At 37.9% G+C, this 22,438-nt stretch overlaps 2 protein-coding genes across 3 annotated transcripts; both read left to right on the top strand.

Moving 5' to 3' along the window:
* The first annotated feature begins 81 nt into the window (after positions 1–81).
* Positions 82–20,889, top strand: LOC122661695. Of its 2 annotated transcripts, XM_043857181.1 has the most exons (8): positions 82–175; positions 265–393; positions 7,304–7,377; positions 7,504–7,583; positions 8,179–8,330; positions 9,310–9,398; positions 19,967–19,971; positions 20,857–20,889. In XM_043857181.1, exons 1-6 carry the CDS (start codon positions 172–174, stop codon positions 9,381–9,383), a joined length of 513 nt encoding a protein of 170 aa, XP_043713116.1. In that variant the 5' UTR covers positions 82–171; the 3' UTR covers positions 9,384–9,398; positions 19,967–19,971; positions 20,857–20,889. The 2 variants fall into 2 exon arrangements, with proteins under 2 accessions (XP_043713116.1, XP_043713118.1); XM_043857183.1 differs by lacking the exons at positions 19,967–19,971; positions 20,857–20,889 and having other exon boundaries at positions 9,293–9,399.
* Positions 11,262–16,481, top strand: LOC122661693 (pentatricopeptide repeat-containing protein At4g18520, chloroplastic-like). The gene is made up of 4 exons (XM_043857178.1): positions 11,262–11,530; positions 12,353–12,768; positions 14,454–16,278; positions 16,318–16,481. Exons 1-4 carry the CDS (start codon positions 11,410–11,412, stop codon positions 16,365–16,367), a joined length of 2,412 nt encoding a protein of 803 aa, XP_043713113.1. The 5' UTR covers positions 11,262–11,409; the 3' UTR covers positions 16,368–16,481.
* Positions 20,890–22,438: the final 1,549 nt, after the last annotated feature.

Here is a 22,438-nt window from a genome sequence, read left to right as displayed (position 1 = left end):
TAGTACGGACACGTATACGGGCACGGATACGGGAACGGCTATTCATTTGCACCCCTACCCAGCCCTCTTCCATTCTGTTTTTCTGTCGCCACTCGCCAGTTCCTCTCCGTCTCTGTGTATGTGTGTGTGGGTTCTGCTTGTGGCAAATTTCAAGTGGTAGGGTTTGTGTTAATGGGTATGTTCCTAGTAAAACAAGATCAACATTTTTGTGCTTCTGTGCTTCATTTCTTCTTAATATTCTTATCAAATATATATATCCTGCAGAGAAAGGAGAGGTAGATACTGAGAAGGTGATGAATGGAATTGCTTCAATAGCTTTCCTGCCATGTGGCTCCATCTCAGGGCATTTCATCCAACTCCCTGATTCGGTCTGCTATGGCCTCCGTGGTACTGGTATGTTTGATAAAGTTTTTTTTTTTTTTTTTTTGGATAGGTATGTTGGTTCTATTCAGTCATATGCTCAAAGAAAACGTTACGAGAAGAAGAACTCTAAATGGGTTCCCTAAGAATTCCTCATTACTTTTCCATGTGCACTTATTTGTTCGTTCCATTGCCAGATGGATGATGGGTTTTACAAGAACATCTTTGATTTTGTGGGTAATATTTTGTGCTTTCGTTGCCATTGTCCAGTCGGGTTTGTTTTACTTGTAAGTTATCAAGAGTGCTTCCATGGTTGGGCGTTCGGGTTTGTGTTTGATGCCAATCTTATGCAAGTTAGTTAATTTCACTGTAGTTGAAGGGACCTTGGGAAAACCATAAATGACTTGGGTTGAATTAGTTGGGGGGGGGGGGAGATGAGTTCTTAGGGGTTAACAGCAGATATTACTTTAAAAAGAATGGGGGGCAGGATTTATGTCGCTGAGCTCAAATGTTTAGGAAATTATGTCTTGTTGAAGAACTTGACCTATTCGTCAGTTTCATATGATAACTACTTTTTATCCTTCACTTATTAGATTATATAATATCAATTTGGTTCTCAACTCAATGGTGGCAGTGATTTGTTTTTCCTTTTCTTGATTCTTGTTGGATTTCACAGGATCTGAATATCTGATTGATTTTGGTTACTTTGAAGTGGGTGAGAATGAATTAAACTACACACTCAATCGTTACGCTTTCCATTTTTTTTTTCTTTTCTGTTGATTAGGGGGAAAGAGGATTTAGGTTTGATTAGTGGACACTAATCTTTCATCTTCTATTTTGCTGTTATTTTCCACCTTTCATTTGTCATTTTCCTTTTTTTCATTTCTCATCTCATTCCCATTCCCCATCCATCTTTTCCCCTTTTCTTGTTTAGACCTTAGTTTTCCCTACTTTGTTTTGTTGGATCCATGTAGCCGGCCCCATTAAGTTGGGATAAGGCTGAGTTTGTTGTTGTAGTGGACACCAATGTGTTTCTGTTTCAGCATTTTGTTGGTCTAGTCCTGACTGCACACAAGATACAATATGTCAGTTGCCTACTCGCTTCACTTTACAGCGCGCTTCACTCGTAATCCGTAAGGGCGACGGAAGATGCCGCCCAACCCTCACTGCTTGAGTTAGACAGTTGAGGTTGTTTTGAATCAAATCAATCAATGATCGGAAGCTCACTGCTTTATTCTCGTTTGGTTTGACCAGGGACAGGATCAGTGTTGGTAAAAGCTTGTTCTTATTGAACAAGCCTGATGAAATTGCCCTTAACAGCTAAACTTTTATTTGTTGTGCATTAGTAGAATGCAAGTCTGTCAAGAGTTTAAGTATTCTTCAGAATCAAGTGTATAAATTTAGTGATAGTAGCCTAGTACTTGTAAATAGTCTTTTTATCCTCTTTTCCGTCTTATACTGAACCGAACATACGCAAGGGAAGTCCTATAAAAAGCTAAAACAGTACAGGAGAGCCATTTTCAAATCCTAAACCACAGGATTCAAGGTTGATACTTTTTAAATATGAGCAGGACAGAAGGTAGGAAAAACTCAATGTGTAGAATAACCTTGTATTCAAGCTAAGCACTATCGAGTCCTTGAAAGTAGAAAGACATAACACTTTCCTTTTCAAAATCTCAATGTGTAGAAAAAAACCTTTTATTCAAGCTAAATGCCATCTCTTCTTGAGTCCTAGAAGAATTTAGAGGAGAAGAGGAGAGAGTTGAGAGATTGTTGGTTTGTCAGATTGACAGAGGCCACCACTTTATTTATAATTTGAGATGATTGCAAATATGGAATGCTAGCTAAAGATGACTGATGAGCACATTTATGTGTGAAATCTTAGGGCATAAAGCATACATTTTACCACATTGGACAGAGTTACTCGGTGCTTTCTTGTGTTTTTCAGGTTTTAGGTGAATTCTTGTGAAAATGGAGGAGATGATGCTAAAAAAATGTTTTTAAGCTATTTAGAGGTGTTAATGGCATGGATGCGTAGCCCATCGAGTCAGCTTCTTAACGGTTCAAACGGCACTTGATTCCGAGTTGAAACGAAGAAGTTACGGCCGTTTTCGTAACGACACGTGAAAATGGTCTGTAAGGGTTTATTTATAATTATTGACAGTCGGCCGGGGACAAAGTGAAGCGGAAGTTCGGATTCTAGGAGCCTTAACGCAATAACCAGAAGTTATATTTCCTGTACCCGAAAGATTCCATTTGGAGGGCTCTGGACAGTCCAACTTTAACTTGAGATATCTTGGGCTCCCCAACTCCAAATTGGACAAAATTTGGGTCTATTTTGGGTGATTTTTCGCAAGGAACACAATGGTGAGGCCTATATAAGCACCCCATGCTCCACGTTTTTTTAAGGATAGAATGGGTATTTTATTTATTCTTGAAGGAATCCTAGTCATCACCCTTACTCTCTCTCTCTCCTCCAACTTCTCAAGGACACTTCTGGAATTCTACTTAGGATAGATTTATTTTGAAAGATATTCTCTCACTTATGGAAAGTTGAAAAGTCAAAGATGCTTTGATTTTATTGCTTGGAGAAGATATCTACAAAGAAAAGGAAGTACTTGTTAGAATTGGAAGTTTACTTTTCTAGAAATAGAAGGTCTATGTAAACAATCTTCTCTTCTTCTTCTTTCTATTTTTTTTCTTTTTTCTTAGGATTCAAGGCATTGTAAAAGAGCAATGAGAAGAGAATATTCTCTTTTCTTAGGGAATATTTCTCCTACACTTCCCTCTTCTCTTTTCTCCTCTTTTCCCCCTATAAATACCCCTTGCCCTTTGGGTTGTAACAAGTTAGTTTTTTAGTTCAGTTTTTACTTAGTTTCTAGTTCAATTTTAATTCAGTTTTTAGTGTAATTTTTAGTTCATTCACTTAGTAAAATTTCTTTTCTTCTTCTCCTTCTAAGTTGTGATTTTTGGCTTTTCTAAGTTCTAGTTTGCTTTTTGATTTTCATTTAATGGTTGTAATAGGTTTAGTTTATGCTTTAATGTCAATTTAAGTCTTCAATTGGATTGTAATTTCTTAATTCTAGTTTAGGTTTTAAGCCTTCTAGTCTAAGTTCTTAAGTTGATGACAAGACTTGAAGATTTAGAAGAGGAGGTCATAGTAAGTTTATGCAAGTATTCAAGCTTTTCAATTACATTCATGCAAGCACATCCAGGTTTTACTATCTAAACTCTCAATCTCATTCTCCCTTTCCTTCTTCTTCTTCTCCCTCTATTTCTTTTATTTTTTTTTTATATGGTTGTGGTATGTGGATGCACTTTTATTTCCTTATTTCTTTTTATGTGATTATGAAGTGTGGTTGCGTTTTTGTTATTCCTTTCAATTCGCTTTAGTTTGATAGGTTAGATGCTCATGTGTTAGGACGCCAATTTAATCCATTAATTTTGTTAGATGCTTATGAGTTAGGATGCATTAATTTTCATTAGTTTAATTAGTTTAATTTAACACTTTAATTTGGTTCACTTTGCATTACTTTTAAGTTAGTTAAATAGAGTGACGTATATCTCCTCGTGTTCGACCCGTAGCTACGATTGACTCGTACGCTTGCGGTATTATTTTAACTCAAACAATGACCGAATCCTTATCTAGCATATTTAACATGTGCATAATGAACCTAGACATGAAGGTACATTGAATCTAGACATTACATAGAGAAGAACCAAAAAGAGAAAAGAACCAGAACCAGTCAAGGACCGGACCAATATTTGAGCAGTCCTTGAAAGTGGAAAGTGGTAAGGGGGAGTGGAATGGCGGAACAGGTGCTGTCTAGCCAACCCTAAGAGGGGATGATGCTATGTGAGTGCCATGGTTTCATTTCTCCCACTAACCCTAGTAGTGCAAGTGTTGGAATGCATTTTACTCTTCCAGAAATCTAGAGGGAATTAGGGATCCTCCCAACCTAATCCTTCTAAGGATGCAGTTGTGTTTCTTGTGAAATTACTCTTGTGTGTGTTCCCCTTCTACTAGTATAATTATTATGGTCAATAATATTGTCTATGATAGAGATAGAGCTTTAACTCTGTTAGACCAGAAGTTGTTTGATCAGAGAAAAGTTTGTTGATCAGTTTCGATGGAGTTAGGGTGAGCCAAACTGTTCTGATCTCTGGTGCTCTGAAACCATGTGCAAAACCATGGATCAAAAGTACAGCCATCCAGTATGAGGGAAGCTGGAACCAAAGTCATATCATACATAACATAGTTACCATTTTTGCTTTACTAGACAGATGATAAGGAAAGATTACAAATGAAAAGATAGAGTACTGACTGGACTGGAAACTGTATATTGGAAACAGATCTAGCACAATTCTCTATTGAAACCCTTAGAGTCCTATTGATATAAGCAACTAAGGCTTGATGATTCTCTTGAACTGAACTGATGTGGCAATCACCATTAAACGACTTCCTGTCTATATCTGGTCCTAGACCAGCCTCACTTCCACCATTTCACCATGAAGAGGGTGGTCTTAGATTAGCTAATTTGCCAGCCAAACAAACAGGAATGGCTGAGTTGAGATAGCCGGAACGAAAGAGAACGACCCAAGAAAAGTCCTTAATGTCTTTATCTTCAACTGCTAGTTTCTGTGCTAATCTTTCTTCTTCTTCTTCTCTCTCTCTTTTCGTTCCCAGGGTTCTTGCTTTCTGTTTCTTCTCTGTTTCTTTTCACCTTCACACTTTCAGCACTCGTTTCTACGCTGCATAGTTCACAGGACTTTCTAGATGCAAATTATAAATGGGTGGTAGTTGTCTGGTAATGCTACAATTTAAGTGGATTCAATGCACATAGAAGGATATTGGATCTGCTCAGTGGCTGGTAGTTCTCATGTATATTAGCCTATTATTGTCATAAACCGTTTCTTATCTAGTAAATGATACTTGTCCCTGTAGGAGTACTGAAATACTGTTTGTTTCCTTATATTTCCATTTGTTAGAGTTAGGGCACATTTGGATCCAATTGTAATTATCAATTCTGCCAATTCTGGCCAATCTCAGAATTGCAATTCTGACTCCAATTTTCAGAATTGGAGAATTGCATTTGGATGCACTATTTGCGCACTCCTTTTGACACCCAAAATTGCAGAATTGTGTTTTCTTGACACTAGTTCTGGACATATGCATCACAAAAAGGCATTAACCCAACACCCCACCCCACCCCACCCCACCCCCACCAAAATAAATATATATATAGAGAACCATTTACCATTCTAACACCATTGCAGATAAGCATCGCAGAAGCATTTAAAAAAAAAATCTCTGTGATGCTTTTCATTCACCATTGCATGGGAAACATCACAGAGAAACATTTAAAAAAATCACAGAGATGATTACCCATTCGTATGCCATTGTAGAGAACCATCATATTTGATGCATTAACCCAATAATAAAATAAAAAACTCTCTGAGAAGCATTAGAAAGAATAACTTCACGGAGAAACATAAGCATGGGAGGGGGAAAAAAGCAATGGAACCAGTGTCTGTTGCCATTTTGTAATGAATTATTTGCCAAGTATCAAAAGCACTTCATGCTTACTGATAAAATAGCAGATAGAAAGAGAGAACTTTTATCTGATGTAGAGCTCCAATTTAGTCCCAGCAGGCCCCATTTAGTCCCATTTGTTTTTATATTCAGGCCCATACTTAAGCTCACATCTGATTATATCCATTATCCAAGGCCCATATTCTGTTATACTTAATCCCATATTCTGCCCATAACATGGCCATCGACCTACATTCCTACACATCTAAAGCCCATATTCTGTCCCCATTATGTGGCCAACGACCTACAGCATTGGTGGAGATTTTTAGCAGATTACATGGGCCCCATGTTGCTGCCTTGCTTCTTGGAGGATATCTATTTCCTCCCAACCATTGTTATAGTTTCTATTTTTTTAATAGATTTAGTTGCTAAGTCATTAGCAACTTAGTAGTTTCTGTTTTGGTTTTGTGTCTTTCCTTTTTGTGTTATAGCAACTAAAGGAGAGTTGCTATTGTATTAAGTTATAAGCTACTTGGTAGCTAAGACTCACTATTCTTGTACTGCATGCTTTTAATTTTAAAAATACAAGAGAAGGGAGACCCTCCCAACGATTTTGGCAAAAGAATATATTTGAGTCTTATTCTTCAGGCTGCAGCAACTCCTGCGGTAGCAGTGGCAACCAAGGTGGTGATTCCTTGGCTGGTGGGTGGTTTAGCCTGCTGCAGGCTAGTGGTGTATAGCCCTGGTCACATCCTTTCATTCCCTCTTCTTCTCAATTTTCCAGCAGATTATACAAGTTTTGCATGAGTGATAGAGATGATTTGAAACTCATTCTTCGGAGGCCTGAATACTTACTTGAATCCTTTCTTTCTTACTTCTTGCCTTTGTTCTATTTAAGGTTTACTTCTGTTCCAGCACCTGTGACTACAGTATTCTCTTTTCGGTTTCTGTTTTGGGCCTTGCAATCTCAGCTAATCCAGGCATAAGATATGGCTCAGGTTTTGATAAGTTGTTCTCTCCTATGAGTATTTCTTTCGACCAGACTTGGAGGTCTATCTGATTAGTGGATCTTAATCTACTGCTGTTTCATTCTAGTTACTACTTTCTGGTTTCATAGTTATTAATTTCTGTTCTAGTCAATTTCTGCAGATCCATCCATTGGATCATTCTCAGTTTTGGAGCATCTATCCTACAGTATAAGGTCTGTTCGATTAGTTTTCCAGTGCCATGTGATTGCTTGATGTTGATGTTGGGCTGCTGAATCATCATTAAATCTGTCGTTACCTAACTGCCCTTACATCGCTGCAATTCTGTCCTGTGGCTATTTTGTTGTTAAATCTTATTTTGATTTATCTAGAACTCATATGTATCCTTGCAGGAGTACTAAAATATCATTTGTTTTGTTATTAGATTTAAAATGTGATAGGGAATGCAGCAGAGGTGAGGATTACCGCTTGCTCAAGCTCAATATCATTGATTACTCTGTAAGACCTTTTATTTTCTATTACATTTTTGTACCTATTTTATGTCCTTGAATTCTTCCAGTTTTGCATTTTATTAACCATTAAGTTTTCTATAGCTCCTGCATCATCTAAATTGATCTCTTACAGAGGAAGAGAGAACAAGTGGTTATAGTGGAATGCAGAGGGCATGATGCTGCTCGATTCCATAATGTTGATAATGCCCATGGGTAAGCCATCTTACAATGACCTGTCTGTTATCATGCAAGCTAAATATTGTATTCATATGGAGATATATTTTTGTACTTTATAATTTTGATGAATAAGGGACCTCTTGTGAGAAGATATGAGTACCACTATTGTAAATAAGAATTTTGAAGTGGATTACTTTTCACCAAGAGCTGCACCCAATTTATCAAAATTAAGGGTCAATCACTTACCATTTGTTAGGAACACTTATTGGCTAAAAGAAATTATTAGCTTCTTTTTATCTTCTTAATGTTTTGATAATTTTTATTTATTGAAAAACCTCAGTAGTTTTATTTGATTTATATTTTTAAACTTAGTGACCTATAAAGCTGCTTTCTTATGATTTCTTTGCTGTCAAACTTATAAAATGTATAAAATTCGAATAAGTAGAAATTGTCACGCAGCACTATGATTATCCTTACTAAATAATCTTTAGAGTTTTTTTTTTGGTTGTGCTTACAATTCCCCTGAGGTGCTTACTAAATTGTTTCTTATTATTCCTGTACATATTATGCTGTGAATTCTTACATGTAAGTGACGCACTCTATCTCTGGCTAACATTCTACTTATAGACAGTTGGGAGAAAGATGTTGTAGGCATGGTTGAAGAGAAGCATGGTAAAACCAAGATAACTGTTTCTTTTGAGTGTGAAACACTGAAAGCTGATAAAGCAGCGCAAGACCATATCAGGCAGTTCATGCCCAATTTGGTTGGACAAGATGCTGTAGGTAAGAAGTTCAGTTTCCTTTATTCTATTCTCCTTTTTCTTTCTTGTTTTTACTGTTTTCTTCTTTCTTATGTATGTATTTTCTTTTGGGTGGTGGATATGTAATGAGAGGCTTCCGAACACCTTGGTTTTCCCAATGAGATTCACATGTTCTTCAATCTCAACCAGCCAATTGGTTTTGGCACAAGCTACAGGGCCTTGATTTTTCCATTGTTACATGTACACGAGTCTAAACCTCCCAATATGTATATCACATCACTGTGACACTCTTTTAACTGTTTGATCAACCTTGATCCATTACTGAGTTGTATGGCTAGTAAACTGTGTCAATGCTATTAATTGAGGATTTTGAATCTCTGGATGATTTTTTTTTAATGCATATCCTAGGGATTGCCCCCTGACTTGAATGGTAAGCACTCTAATCCATTGACATTGATATACGACAATTGTTGGCGTGAAATTTGAGTTCAGCTACCTCATGTGGCATTTTGGAAGTCCAAAGTCATGATCATGCTCAAGTAAGGGGGGACATTGGAATTGGGTCAATGCTTAACCTCACTGACTCAAAACTGATTTTACCAGGGAAGGATGCTCAAAGGTTATGGTAGAGTAGTCTTCAATTCATAGTTGCCTAGGGACATTATCAGCATTTCTGTACTCCGATAATTCCATTAAACATGAAATCATTGTTGTGGGACCAGGAGCAGTTAATTTAATCTTGGAGCTAACTGGTCATTAGGATCCTTTTGGCTACAAATGTGTCCCCAAGTTGAGGCATCTACATCTTGGGAAGACTTGCAATTTAATCTTGCAGTGCATCCCCCTACCACCCCCTCGGAAAACTATTATTGAGTACTTAATAATGTTTTCTCCAGATGTAATCAATCTGCAGCATTCTGAATCATCTGATACATCTGCATTGTAGAGCGTCCATGATATTGAAAGCTTTTCTTCTTCTAACAGAAAATTTGGTATTGCAGTTAATGTTGGACGGATGAGCATTGCAGGCTTTGACGTTGAAACGGATGATGAACATGAAGAAACACATAATTGACAATAAAGCTTGTGTACATGTCCACATGTCCTTATGCTGCAATTTGGATGTAGACTAGTTTTCCTCCCTCTTTCACCCATATTTCGTGGTCTGCTGTGTGAATTATATTTTCAATACATATCTATGTTCATGACTAGTTTTCTAGTCCAAAGTCATGACCATTCCTAGACACATAGCCGCCTTGGGACGCCTGCAATTTCCGGCTTTACATGGGGCAAGGTGGTCATTTCCAAGCGCCTCAAGGCGATTATGTGTCCCCATGCCTAGCGCATGACCGGATGACATTCTTTCTCCATTAAGATTAAAATTAAAAATACCTTTGAAGTACCAAGATCATTACCAAGTCAAAAAATAACTGATAACCCATCTAAGAAGAGACTTTGATGTTGTGAAAAGCAATAATATGAAGCCTCCTTTCAAAAAGTTTGTCTTCGTGATATTGAGAAAAATGCATGAATGAGCATGACTTTGCATCCTATTGAAGTACTTGCATTCTTTAGGTACTCCTCAAATGTTGTACCTCAAGAAGAAGAAGAAGACAGAGTCGGGCTGGGCTCAACCAAGGTCTAAACGTTGGCCCAGTTTGGCCCAGCTTGGCCCAGTCTTGACTGAGGACCAGAAATTCCCTGCCTTGACTCGTCCTCAGGACCAAGTTATCTCAGCCCAGGCCCTATTCGGGCTCAGGGTGGGCTTGGGTCGATAAGACCAAACTTGCATCCCTACTAATAATGCACCTGAATCTAACTGACATCTCATCATCTCCTGTGAGCTATCCAAAAAAATCTGGGTTGAGAGGAGAGAGATAGACACCTGGGAGTGCTGGTGTTGGCCACACTCCCGGACAGAGATGTTTTTCCCTTATCTTATATAACCAAAAAATTATATCTGCAAATCTGGATTTTGGATGTTCATATTCAGAGCAAGAAATAAAGGCTCAAGGGATCAAACAAGAAGTCCTTAGTGCAATTCCAATGGAAAGACAAAATAGAACTTTGGATGAATTCGACAGAAATGATCAACTGGCTGCAGCAACCCACAACAAATCCATGGCTGTGAGATTTATTTTCTCTATTTTTATTGCTCATCGTTTAGCAGATTTGCAAGACTATCATATGCAAGGGAATGTAATAGATAATATAGACAATCTGTAGTACTATTAATTTTCTAATAACATTTCTATTCTCACCAAAAAAAAACAAAATGTATAGGCAATGATAACTCTTGATAATGCCATAATAATAATAATTTATTTTTAAATTATTTTAAAAATATTTTTGTTTTATTTTTTCTTATAGAAGTTTTGAAAACAAGACAAAAGAAGTCAAAAAAATTTGGACAAAGTTTCCTCCATCCAACGGTTCACCAACCATCACAAGGTTTTAGTAGGTTGCAAAATACCCTCCGGATACCCATTCCCATCTTCTCACATGTCTTGATGAATGGGATTAATGGGGGGGGGGGGGAAACTCGGTCCAAAATTTTTTACAAGTTTCACATAAACGTAGGGGAGTTGCTCTCTGTGTCGTAGCCTGGGCGACATAAACGTAGGGGTGCTGTTCTCTGTGTTGTAGCGTAGCTTGCGCCCAGGCAGGGGAAACTCGGTCAAAAAATTTTTACAAGTTTCACATAAACGTAGGGGTGCTGTTCTCTGTGTCGTAGCATAGCTTGTGCCCAGGCACATGGGGATGGACGCAATGACCACCCTGTCCCTCCGCAGCAACATTCTCCCATAACCTTATACAAGTGACAAATGTCACGTGACAGTAGACAGATTTAAAAAAAAAAAAGGCAGAAATTAGACAGTAAGTTTAAAAATGCATTGAGGATTGTGTTTGTGATTCCTTCAAATGTCAAATCAAAACAAAATCTAATTTTTTCCTTTTTATTTTTCCCGATAAAAGATAAAGGGTCAAGAGGAAATTGCCTTTCCACTTGATGCAAACAACCAAACGATTTGGAAACTCTCGTATTAACTGAGTTCTCAGTCTCGACTCTCGACCTGTAAGTTTGTTGCTGTACTTCATCAATGGTGTTCGCCTCTGCGAACTCGAACCACTGCTGCCTGATTAGAGGATCCTCTTGTTTAACAAATTCCTCCGTCTCTTTGTCTTTCGGCAGCACTTCTTCTTGTGCCCGCAGAATCCAAGGTTTGTTACTTTATTATCAAAATGGTGTTTGATTTTGGTTGAGCTATACAACATAACGAAATTTAACCTTGATTTAGCTTCATGTAAGTCATACTTGGAAGTTGTAACCACTAAAAGATTGGACTTTTCATCCTTGTCTTTCTACATAACAACACTTTTGGGGGTCTCTGCAGCTGCAAATTAGAAATTCATTGGCTGAAATTTAGTGCCTCTTAATTTCTGGGTATAGTTGATTCGGGGTCCTTGTGTTTGTCTCTCTGAGTCTGTTGATGTATTGTAAATTGAATTGTACATTTTAAACAGAGTAGTATCTTCACTAAAGAAGTTCTTCATACCTTGTACACGGTTAGTTCCTTGGTGTTGTACATTCATAATCTTGTAGTCTTTGATCCGTGTTGTTGCATTTGTATGGACACTTTCTTTCTGAAGAAATGTTCTAGTATGAATATTGTCTCAGGTGAAGGCAGACTCTTGCTACCTCAATGAGCACCTCTTAAACTCAAGATAGCATAAATATCCCACTGATCTTGACAATTCAAAGTTCAAACAGTTGATTTACTGTGGAAGTACAATATTTTGGTTCACAGTTTACCTCACTACTTAGATGATTAGAATTGCACAAAAATACCTAGAGACTAAGGCCCTTCCATATATGGTTGGTAAACAGTCAAGGAGCACAACCCATTGGCATTTGTGACGGTGCCACCACTGACACGGCATGCCACGTGACCCACTCTGTGTTCTGCTCAATGGTTTTGACTTCTGATTTATTAGGACTTTCAGTGTCTTGAAACTGATCCGCATGGTGGCCTGAAATGCCAGGCCCTTTTTTGCTTTGTGAACCGCTCAGGCTGCAGCAATCCTTTCTTAGAGCAGTCATTAGTGATACCAGTTCAGTACTGGATGGTTGTACCAGGGACCGGCTATCAGTCTCTGATCCATATGATCATACAGACATTCGTGAAAACTGTACAGAATTATCTGGTGAAAGTGCAGACAGAAAAGATGCTCCAGAGTGCTTAGACGATAGCATAATGATCAGGGTTTGTGACAAGCTTATTGAGGTTTTCATCGTTGACAAACCCACTCCAACTGATTGGAGAAGGTTATTAGCTTTCAGCAAAGAATGGAGCAATATTTGGCCCTGTTTCTACAGGCGTTGTCAGGAGCAAGCAGATAATGAAAGTGATCTTGCCATGAAGCACAAGCTACTTCGGCTTAAAAGAAAACTGAAAGAGGTAATTTCCATTCCCATTTTCTTGAAGCTAGTTTACTTGCAGAAGCTAATGTGTTGCGAGTTTGGGATCGATTCTTGTCTGCCTGAGTTGGTGGATACCATTGAGCGATTTACTAACCTTTTCGTTCTTTTCTTTATTTTTTCAGTATTGTGGAATATCATGTAAAAACAGCAGAACAGGAACTAGTTGTCCTCCCTCTCTGCGATGCATGTGGCACACACAGGGGTGTACCCAACCTTAAATAAGTCCACTGAAGGGATTTTGTTGGTCAATGATCTTCCTGTTTTAATGGTCTGAATATGTGATTGCATTGATGTGATCCTTTCTTTTTGGCTGGACCACTCAGTAGTCATCCAACCCTCCGCGTCACGAACAAAATCTCAACACTAGAAGGAAAAGTCAAAGTACTTTATATTTTCCGTTACATGATCTTACGGCACATGACAAGACACATATATGGTGAACAAGGATTCCTTCTTCGGATTGTGTTCCCATAGGAAAACAATTATATTGTGGCAAGAATCTCTGTCACCCTCCTAAGAAGTTCAGAGAAAGACAGAAGATGGAGTTACGTAGTGTTCTTTTTAAACCATACGACGAAAGATTCCACTTACCCGGTGCTGAACCTTGGTCCATTCGACCATTCTTCTGTATATGAATACTATTGCACCATGCAGCTCTATGTTTTTTTGTTAATTCATGAGCACTCATCACTTCCATCCAGGTCATTTTCAGTCTTAATTTCATCCTTTTAATGCCTCAGGTTGCACCGTATTACTCATCACATGCATTCCTTGGTGTTTGTTTTACATGGCTGAATCATTTTGGCCTTTCTCCAATTCGATGAAGAAATTGCTATGATCTATATTCCTTTTGAACTTTTCCATTGATGAATTAAGTAGCTTTAGTTCCTGACATAAATTTAAACTGATTTTCTGATATCATAGTTTTACTCTTGATCACTTTTCCAAAGTTTCGCAGCGTGGTATATAAGTTTGTTCTCATGGTTTTTGGTGCAATTGTAACTCTCTCCCATATTCTTTTCACTGCTCATGCCATTGCATTTCCTCCATTTGTCAAGCATGTTCTTTGATGTTAATAATCTTCAGGAATAATTTAATTAACCAAGAAATTGCACCATCTTTTATCATTTCCAGACCAGAACATTTTAGTATATGATGGTTAATTGTTTCTTTAGTATGATGGTTGATTGTTTCTTTAGTGTTAATTGATTCCTTAAATGGTCTTGTTTTCAACCAAAACCAGTTAAATGGGATATTAATCAAACTGGATGGTCATGAATCTGACCAATTCCATCCTTCCCATATACATGTGAGGATAAAAAAGTAGTTCATATGATATCTTTTGTTCCTTAAGTTTGCTTAGTTATTAGTACTGGCATATGTTTAATCTATTGGGTACCCATTGTCTAGTATTACTTAATAAGGTATCAAGTACTATGCCCTGACCCTGAAATCATTTCCTTTCACCTTTATTTGTCTCAAGTTCTCAACACCTTAGCGAACAGAAAATCATATTTCTGTAGATTATAATAATGTTCTTTTAACTTCATGTTGGAGAATTAATTTGCTTTATTTGCCTGTATGTTTATTATAATTTTTTTTTGTGATTATTGTTGATGTAGTTTTCACTAGTGTTGTTATGGTTTATAAATTCTTGTGCAGGTCAAAGACATATCATACCACTTGTGCATGACTACTCGAGGCAATTTTCAGAGGCTTATGCTACAAGAGATTAGGATACTTAAGTATCTTCTCACAATTAAGGATCCCGAGGAACAGCTAAGCATCTTAAAAGAAGAAAAATCTCATTCTTACTCATGCAGCGATTCGATATTTTCTACCCAATCATGGAATTCTCTCTACTCTTCCAATTCTAGAGAAAACACAGATGCTGATTTATTTGATTCTCTGTTGATTGATCCTGCCGTGCTTGGTTATTGGCTTCAGATGTGCCATACTGTGAAAGAAGTTAGAACAGTCCATGCGATTCTTTTGAAATATTTAAAGAGTCCTGTAACATTCGTAGATAATAATTTGATAACAGCTTATGCAAGATTTGGGAAGTTATTGGAGGCTCGTAAGGTGTTTAACAGAATGCTGGAGAGAAATGTTGTTTCATGGACTGCTATTCTTAGTGGATATTTGAGAACTGGGTTGGATGATGAAGTTCTATTCTTATTTAATGAGTTGATTAAAAATGGAGTCAAAGCTAACGGTAAGACGTATGTTTGTATGTTAAATTTATGTCGCCGGAGATTAGATTTTGAGCTTGGTACACAAATTCATGCTTGCATTTTAAAAGGGAATTGGAACAACTTGATTGTAGACAGTGCCATTGTTTACTACTATGCAAAATGTGGTGATTTGATAGGTGCTTTTCGAGCATTTGATCGGATGCTAGAACGAGATGTAGTTTGTTGGACGGCTATGATCACTGCTTGTGCACAACAAGGACGTGCGGCGGAGGCCTTTCATTTGTTCTCAAAGATGCAAGATGGTGGTCTTACTCCAAATGAGTTTACGGTATGTGGTGTTCTAAAGGCTTGTGGGGAGGAGAAGGCATTAAAATTTGGTAGACAACTGCATGGAACTATAGTAAAGAAGATGTTTAAGGATGATGTTTATATAGGGACTTCAGTAGTGGTTATGTATGCAAAATGTGGGGAAGTTCTAGATTCCAGAAGAGTGTTTGATAGAATGAAAAAGAGAAACACAGTCACGTGGACTTCAATGATTTCCGGCTATGCACTTAATGGGTATGGCAAGGAAGCCATAAGCCTCTTCCGCTTAATGAAACGACGACATATAATTGCTAATAACTTGACTGTTATCAGCATTCTCAGAGCATGTGGCTCAATTAGTTCCTTAACCACTGGAAAAGAAGTTCATGCACAGGTCTTGAGGAATTCCATCCATAGAAATATCTATATAGGGAGCACCCTTGTGTGGTTTTACTGCAGATGTGGGGAGTACTTTTATGCTTCAAAAGTTCTTCAATCCATGACTGTAAGAGATGTTGTCTCATGGACTGCAATCATCTCTGGATGTACCCGTCTTGGGCATGGCATAGAGGCTCTGGAGTTCATGAAAAATATGTTATGGGAAGGTGTGGAGCCGAACCCTTTTACCTATTCATCAGCTTTGAAAGCATGTGCAAGACTAGAAGATATTCTGCATGGGAAATGGATTCATTCCTCTGTGAACAAGACCCACGCTTTGTCCAATGTTTTTGTGGGTAGTGCTCTAATTGACATGTATTCGAAATGCAGGTCTATTTCAGAGGCTACCAAGGTTTTTAATAACATGCCTGATCGGAATTTGGTTTCCTGGAATGCAATGATTCTTGGGTATGCAAGGAATGGTCTCAGTATGGAAGCTTTAAAGCTTATGTATCGGATGCAAGCAGAAGGCCTTTTGGTGGATGATTATGTCATAGCACTAGTTTTTAGTGCATGTGGAGATGTTGATTGGAATAAAGAAGCCCTATCTTAGTGTTGCTTGCAGTTAAATTGATCTTATTCGTGATCTGAAGATAATTGTAGTTCTAAGACCGTAAATGAAATCGAGAGCAGATAACTGTGCTGGAGTTATTCTGATTAAGTGCGGAGCTATGGAGAAGGCAATTGACATGGAAGAGCACTAAGCGACAGTGAAAAATCTTGGAAGATTACTAGTTGTGAATATTTATCAGACCCTCAATATTGGTACCTGATCCTCTGATTTGAGACTCGTGGCAAAGTATTGGTGCCTCAGATCCATTTCATGCACACAACCCAATCTGTTCCTTACCTGATTAACAAGAGATGGTTGAGAGGACCACATTAATGAACCAAAACCGTCAATTGATGGTCCAACCAGTTGGGCTACAATTCACAAACTTTAGTTCTCTTTCTGTTTCTCTGTTGCCTGTGTGGTGCCCCTCTGTCTGTGTATGCTTGTGCGGGTTCTGCTAGTGGCAAATTTCAGGATGGAGGGTTTGTGTCAATGGGTAAGTTCCTACTTCCTAGTAAAACAAGATCAACATTATGTTCTTCTCTGCTTCATTTATTCTTAAAATTCCAAACAAATATATATATCCTGCAGAGAAAGGAGAGGCAGATGCTGAGAAGGTGATGAATGGAGTTGCTTCAATAGCTCTGCTGCCATGCGGCTCCATTTCAGGGCATTTCATCCAACTCCCTGACTCGGTCTGCTATGGCCTCCATGGCACCGGTATGTTCCGTGAACATGTGGTATATAAAGTTATAAAGCATCATGTGTTTTCTTTTTTTGGGGATAGGTATTTTGGTTTGTTTTCTCTTCTATTCAGTCATATGGTGAAAGAAAACGTTATGAGAAGAAGAATTCAAAACAGGTTTTCTTAGAATTCCTCATTACCTTTCCATGTGCACTTATTTGATCGTTACATTGCCAGATGGATGATGTGTTTTACAAACATCTTTGATTTTTGTGGGTACTATTTTGTGCTTTCGTTGCCATTGTGGTTGGAAAGTAAGTCCAGTCTGGTTTGTTTTACTTGAAAGTTATCAATAGTGCCTTCATGGTTGGGCGTTAGGGTTTGTGTTTGATGCCAATCTTGACAGGAGTGTTAGGGTTAACAACAGATATTGCTTTAAAAAGAATGTGGGGCAGGATTTGTGTTGCTGAGCTCAAATGGTTAGGAAATAACGTTGTCGAAGAACTTGACCTATTTGTCACTTTCATATGATAACTACTTTTTATCCTTTGGATATTAGATTATATAATATCAATTTGGTTCTCAACTCAATGGTGTGATTTCCAGTGAGGCAGTGATTTGTTTATCCTTTTCTTGATTCTTGTTGGATTTTACAGGATCAGATTGATTTTGGTTACTTTGGAGTCGGTGAATGAATTGAACTAGACACTCAATCCTCACACTTTCCAACTTTTTTTCCCCGTTGATTAGGGGGAAAAAGGATTTAGGTTTGATTGGTGGACACTAATGTGTTTCTGTTGCAGCATTTTGTTGGTCTAGTCCCGAGTGCATTCAAGTATAATATATCAGTCTCCTCATTGATTGAGCTTGATGAAATTGCCCTAAACTTCTAAATTTTTTTTTGTTGTGCATTAGGAGAATGCCAGTCTGTCAAGAGTTAAGTATTCTTAAGAATTAAGTGTATAAATTTAGTGCTAGTAGCCTAGTACTTGTAAGTAGTCTTTTTATCCTCCTTCTGTCTTATACTGAACTGAACATACACAAGGGAAGTCCTATAAAAAGCTAAAACAGTACAGGAGAGCCACTTTCAAATCCTAAACCACAGGGTTCAAGGTTGATACTTTTTAAATATGAGCAGGAAGAATGGTAGGAAAAACTCAATGTGTAGAATAACCTCGTATTCAAGTTAAGCACTATCGAGTCCTTGAAAGTGGAAAGACAACACTTTCCTTTTCAAAATCTCAATGTGTAGAAAAAAAACCTTTTATTCAAGCTGAATGCCATCTCCTCTTGAGTCCTTGAAAGTGGAAAGTGGTAAGGGGGAGTGGAATGGCGGAACAGGTTCTGCCTAGCTAACCCTAAGAGGGGATGCTGCTCTGTTCTTTTAAGTGCCATGGGTTTATTTCTCCCACTAAAAAACAATAATAGTGCAAGTGTTGGAATGCATTTTACTCTTCCAGAAACCTAGAGGGAATTAGGGATACTCCCAACCTAATCCTTCAAGGATGCAGTTTTGTTGCTTGTGAAATTACTCATGTGTGTTCCTCCTTCTACTTGTATAATTATTGTGGTCAATAATATTGTCTATGACAGAGATAGATTTTTAACTCTGTTAAACCAGAAGTAGTTTGATCAGAGAAAAGTTTGTCGATCAGTTTCGACGGAATTAGGGTGAGCCAAACTTTTCTAATCTCTGGTTCTCTGATACCATGAGCAAAACCATGGATCAAAAGTACAGCCATCCAGTATGAGGGAAGCTGGAACCAAAGTCATATCATACATAACATAGTTACCATTTTTGCCTTACAAGACAGCTGATAAGGAAAGATTACAAAAAGACACAGTGCTGTCTAAATTGGAAACTGTATATTGGAAACAGATCTGGTACAATTCTCTATTGAAGCCCTTAGAGTCTTGTTGATATAAGCAACTAAGGCTTGATGATTCTCTTGAACTGAACTGATGTGGCAATCACCATTAAACAACTTCCTGTGTAACAAAGTAGAAACTCTATCGCTATTAGTTTAATGAAACCCAAAGTCCCTACTGTCTTTATCTTCAACTGCTAGTTTCTGTGCTAATCTTTCTTCTTCTTCTTCTTCCCTCTCTTTTCTTTCCCGGGGTTCTTGCTTTCTGTTTCTTCTCTGTTTATATTCACCTTCACACTTTCAGCACTCGTTTCTACACTGCATAGTTCACAGGACTTTCTAGATGAAAATTTTAAATGGGTGGTAGTTGCCTGGTAATGCTACAATTTGAGTGAATTCAATGCACAAAGAAGGATATTGGATCTGCTCAGTGGTTAGTAGTCTCATGTATATTAGCCTATTATTGTCATAAACCGTTTCTTATCTAGAAAATGATACTTGTCCCTGTAGGAGTAGTGAAATACTGTTTGTTTCCTTATATTTCCATTTGTTCGAGTTCGGGCACATTTGGATCCAATTATAATTCTTAATTCTGCCAATTCTGACTCCAATTTTCAAAATCGGAGAATTGCATTTGGATGCTCTATTTGCACACTCAAATTTTGACACCCAAAATTGCAGAATTGTGTTTGCTTGACACTAGTTCTGAACATATGCATCGCAAAAAGGCATTGACCCAATACCACCAACCCCACCCCCCTCCAAAAAAAAAAAAACCAAAAAAAAAAGAAGATAGAGAACCATTTACCATTCTAACATCATTGAAGATAAGAATCACTGAAGCATTTAAAATAAAAAACCTCTGTGATGCTTCCCATTCACCATTGCACCGGAAACATCACAGAGAAATTAAAAAAAAATAATCACGGAGATGCATTACCCATTCTTATGCCATTATAGAGAACCATCATAGTTGATGCATCAACACCCCCCCCCCCCCCTCCTCCCAATCAAAAACAAAAAACTCTCCTAAGCATTAGAAAGAATAGCTTCACAGAGAAGCATAAGCATGCAAATATTAACAAACAAGGAGGGGAAAAAAAGCAATGGAACCAGTGTATAATGCCCTTTTGTACTGAATCATTTACCAAGTATCAAAAGGACTTCATGCTTACTGATAAAATAACAGACAGTGAGAGATAGTTTATCTGATGTAGAGCTCCAACAGTACCAGCAAGGAGGAAGAAGGGCCAAGCCGGCCACACCAACCCTATTGATTACTTCCTTAGGGGGCGGCTTTCAAGATAGAGAACTTCCCAGCCAGGCCCCCATTTACTCCCACCAAGCCCCATTTAGTCCCATTTGTTTTTATATTCAGGACCATACTTAAGCCCTTACTCTGATTATATCCAAGGTCCATATTCTGCCCATAACATGGCCATTGACCTACACATCTAAAGCCCATTTTCTGTCCCTATAATGTGGCCAACGACCTACAGCATTGGTGGAAATTTTTAGCAGATATCGTGGGCCCCATGTTGCTGCCTTGCTTGGAGGATATCTATTTCCTCCCAACCATTGTTGTAGTTTCTATTTTTATAATAGAGTTCTGGGGACATTATCAGCATTTCTGTACTCTGATAATCCCATGCAACATGAAATCATTGTTGTGGGACCAGATCAGTCAACCCAATCTGGGAATTAACGGGTCATTAGGATCTCTTTGGCTGCAAATGTGTCCCCAAGTTGAGGCATCTGCATCTTGGGAAGACTTGCAATTTAATTTTGTACCGCATCCTCATATCACCCCCATCCAAATACTATTGTTGAGTACACAATAATCTTAACTCCAGGTGTAATCTATATGCAGCATTCTGAATCTTCTGATACATGTGCATTGTAGAGCGTCCATGATATTGAAAGCTTTTCTTCTTCTAATAGAAAATTGGTATTGCAGTTAATATTGGACGGATGGGCATTGCTGGCTTTGATGTTGCAACGGATGACAAACATGAAGAACCTTATGCTTAATACACAATTTGGAGGTAGACTAGTTTTCACCCCTCTTTCACCTATGCGTAATGGTCTGCTGTGAAATGAACCACAAACAAAAGCCCCAAACATCTACCCAAGAAATCATGATTTCCTGTTGGTATGTAATGTAATAGACAGAAAGTATGACTTATCTATTATTGTATTGCAATCGAAAATCATTGATATGTCTTTGTACAAATTACAACAAGAAGGTAACTTAGATTCTAACTTACATATGACCCACATGACCACTGAGACAATGACTTACCTTTTATACCATTATTTGTTTTGATTTCATTCATCTTAGTAACTTGGATTCTAACTTATGTTACCCATTCCATGAAGTTAGGTTAATTGGGAAATTTTGGAATCATATTATATATTGTTTTTCTTAATGGGAGAAAATGTTATCATTACAAAATGGAGGACTCTAGGTCTTCTCTCTATCCCGTATTATATCCATGGGAGAATGTTCTCTGTGCCGCAGCGCAGGCTGCGCCCAGGCACATGGGCAGCCTGTGCAGGGGGCAGGGTGGTTATTGCGCCCACCCCCATGTGCCTGGGCACAGCTTGCGCTGCGGCACAGAGAATAGTGCCCCTATATCTATATAGGCAAGGTTCGAAAACTCGGGTCTCAGAGCCATCTCGGCCCAACAAAAAATCGAGTTGGGCCGAGATCTTTTTTTTTTTCCGACTCGGAAGTCCATCTCGATGGGTTTTAGACCTCTTTTGGGTCTGAAAATCGGTATACAGTTTATTTTAGGCTATTTAAACACAATGACATTATTAGATTTTGCAAAACCAAAGTCCAAATAGGAGTTTCAGTTAGTGAGAAAGCAGGACAGACACTTACTTATTCTAGAAACCAAGATAGACACAGGACAAACAGTCTTATGTATGCCTAATATCATTTAAGTAAATGTTACTTAAGATATTATTCATAAATAAGCAAATACACCCCTATTTGTATCCAATAAAAATAGTTAAAAAATCAAATTCAAAAAAGAAAAAAAGTCAACCCCCTAGTTCAAGAACGAAACATGGATTTTCGGCGGTAGGTGCAATTTTCAACTTTCTAATGCTGGGGTTTTTCTCAAATCTAAAAATTCCATAAATCTTAATATGGTAAAACAGTACTAAAAACCAAAAGTGCGGTAAAATATTCATTTGTTTTGATGTCCAAAAATATATTTTCATTCAGAGCGATTTTGACAGCATTTGCGCACACCGAATTAAGTTTGACCGGTAAATAACTCCTTCAATATAAATCAGATTTAAGCAATCTTGGACTTGTTGGAAAGCTTTCAAAACATAGCTTTCCAACAAGTCCAAGATTGCTAAAATCTGATTTATATTGAAAGAGTTATGTACCGGCCAAACTTAATTTGTGTCGAATGTCAAAAATCGCTCCAATGAAAATAATTTTTGGACATCAAAACAAATGAATATTTTACCGCACTTTTGATTTTTAGCAATGTTTTACCATAATAAGATTTATGGAATTTTTAGATTTGAGAAAACCCCAGCACTAGAAAGTTAAAAATTACACCTATAGCCGAAAATCCAGT

Source organism: Telopea speciosissima, chromosome 5 (genome assembly GCF_018873765.1).
Source record: "Telopea speciosissima isolate NSW1024214 ecotype Mountain lineage chromosome 5, Tspe_v1, whole genome shotgun sequence".
In the NCBI taxonomy this organism is placed as follows: Eukaryota; Viridiplantae; Streptophyta; class Magnoliopsida; order Proteales; family Proteaceae; genus Telopea; species Telopea speciosissima.
Note: the sequence above shows the minus strand (reverse complement) of the source record. Positions and strands in the feature narration are given on the sequence as shown.

Bases quoted from the DNA above. Each gene is read 5' to 3' on its own strand.
- LOC122661695 (XM_043857181.1), top strand. The intron at 394-7,303 runs GTATGTTTGATA...TTTTGTTATTAG, and splicing joins CTATGGCCTCCGTGGTACTG to ATTTAAAATGTGATAGGGAA. The intron at 8,331-9,309 runs GTAAGAAGTTCA...TTGGTATTGCAG, and splicing joins GGTTGGACAAGATGCTGTAG to TTAATGTTGGACGGATGAGC.
- LOC122661693 (XM_043857178.1), top strand. From the start codon at position 11,410: ATGGTGTTCGCCTCTGCGAACTCGAACCACTGCTGCCTGATTAGAGGA. The intron at 12,769-14,453 runs GTAATTTCCATT...ATTCTTGTGCAG, and splicing joins TTAAAAGAAAACTGAAAGAG to GTCAAAGACATATCATACCA. The intron at 16,279-16,317 runs CTTAGTGTTGCT...CTTATTCGTGAT, and splicing joins TTGGAATAAAGAAGCCCTAT to CTGAAGATAATTGTAGTTCT.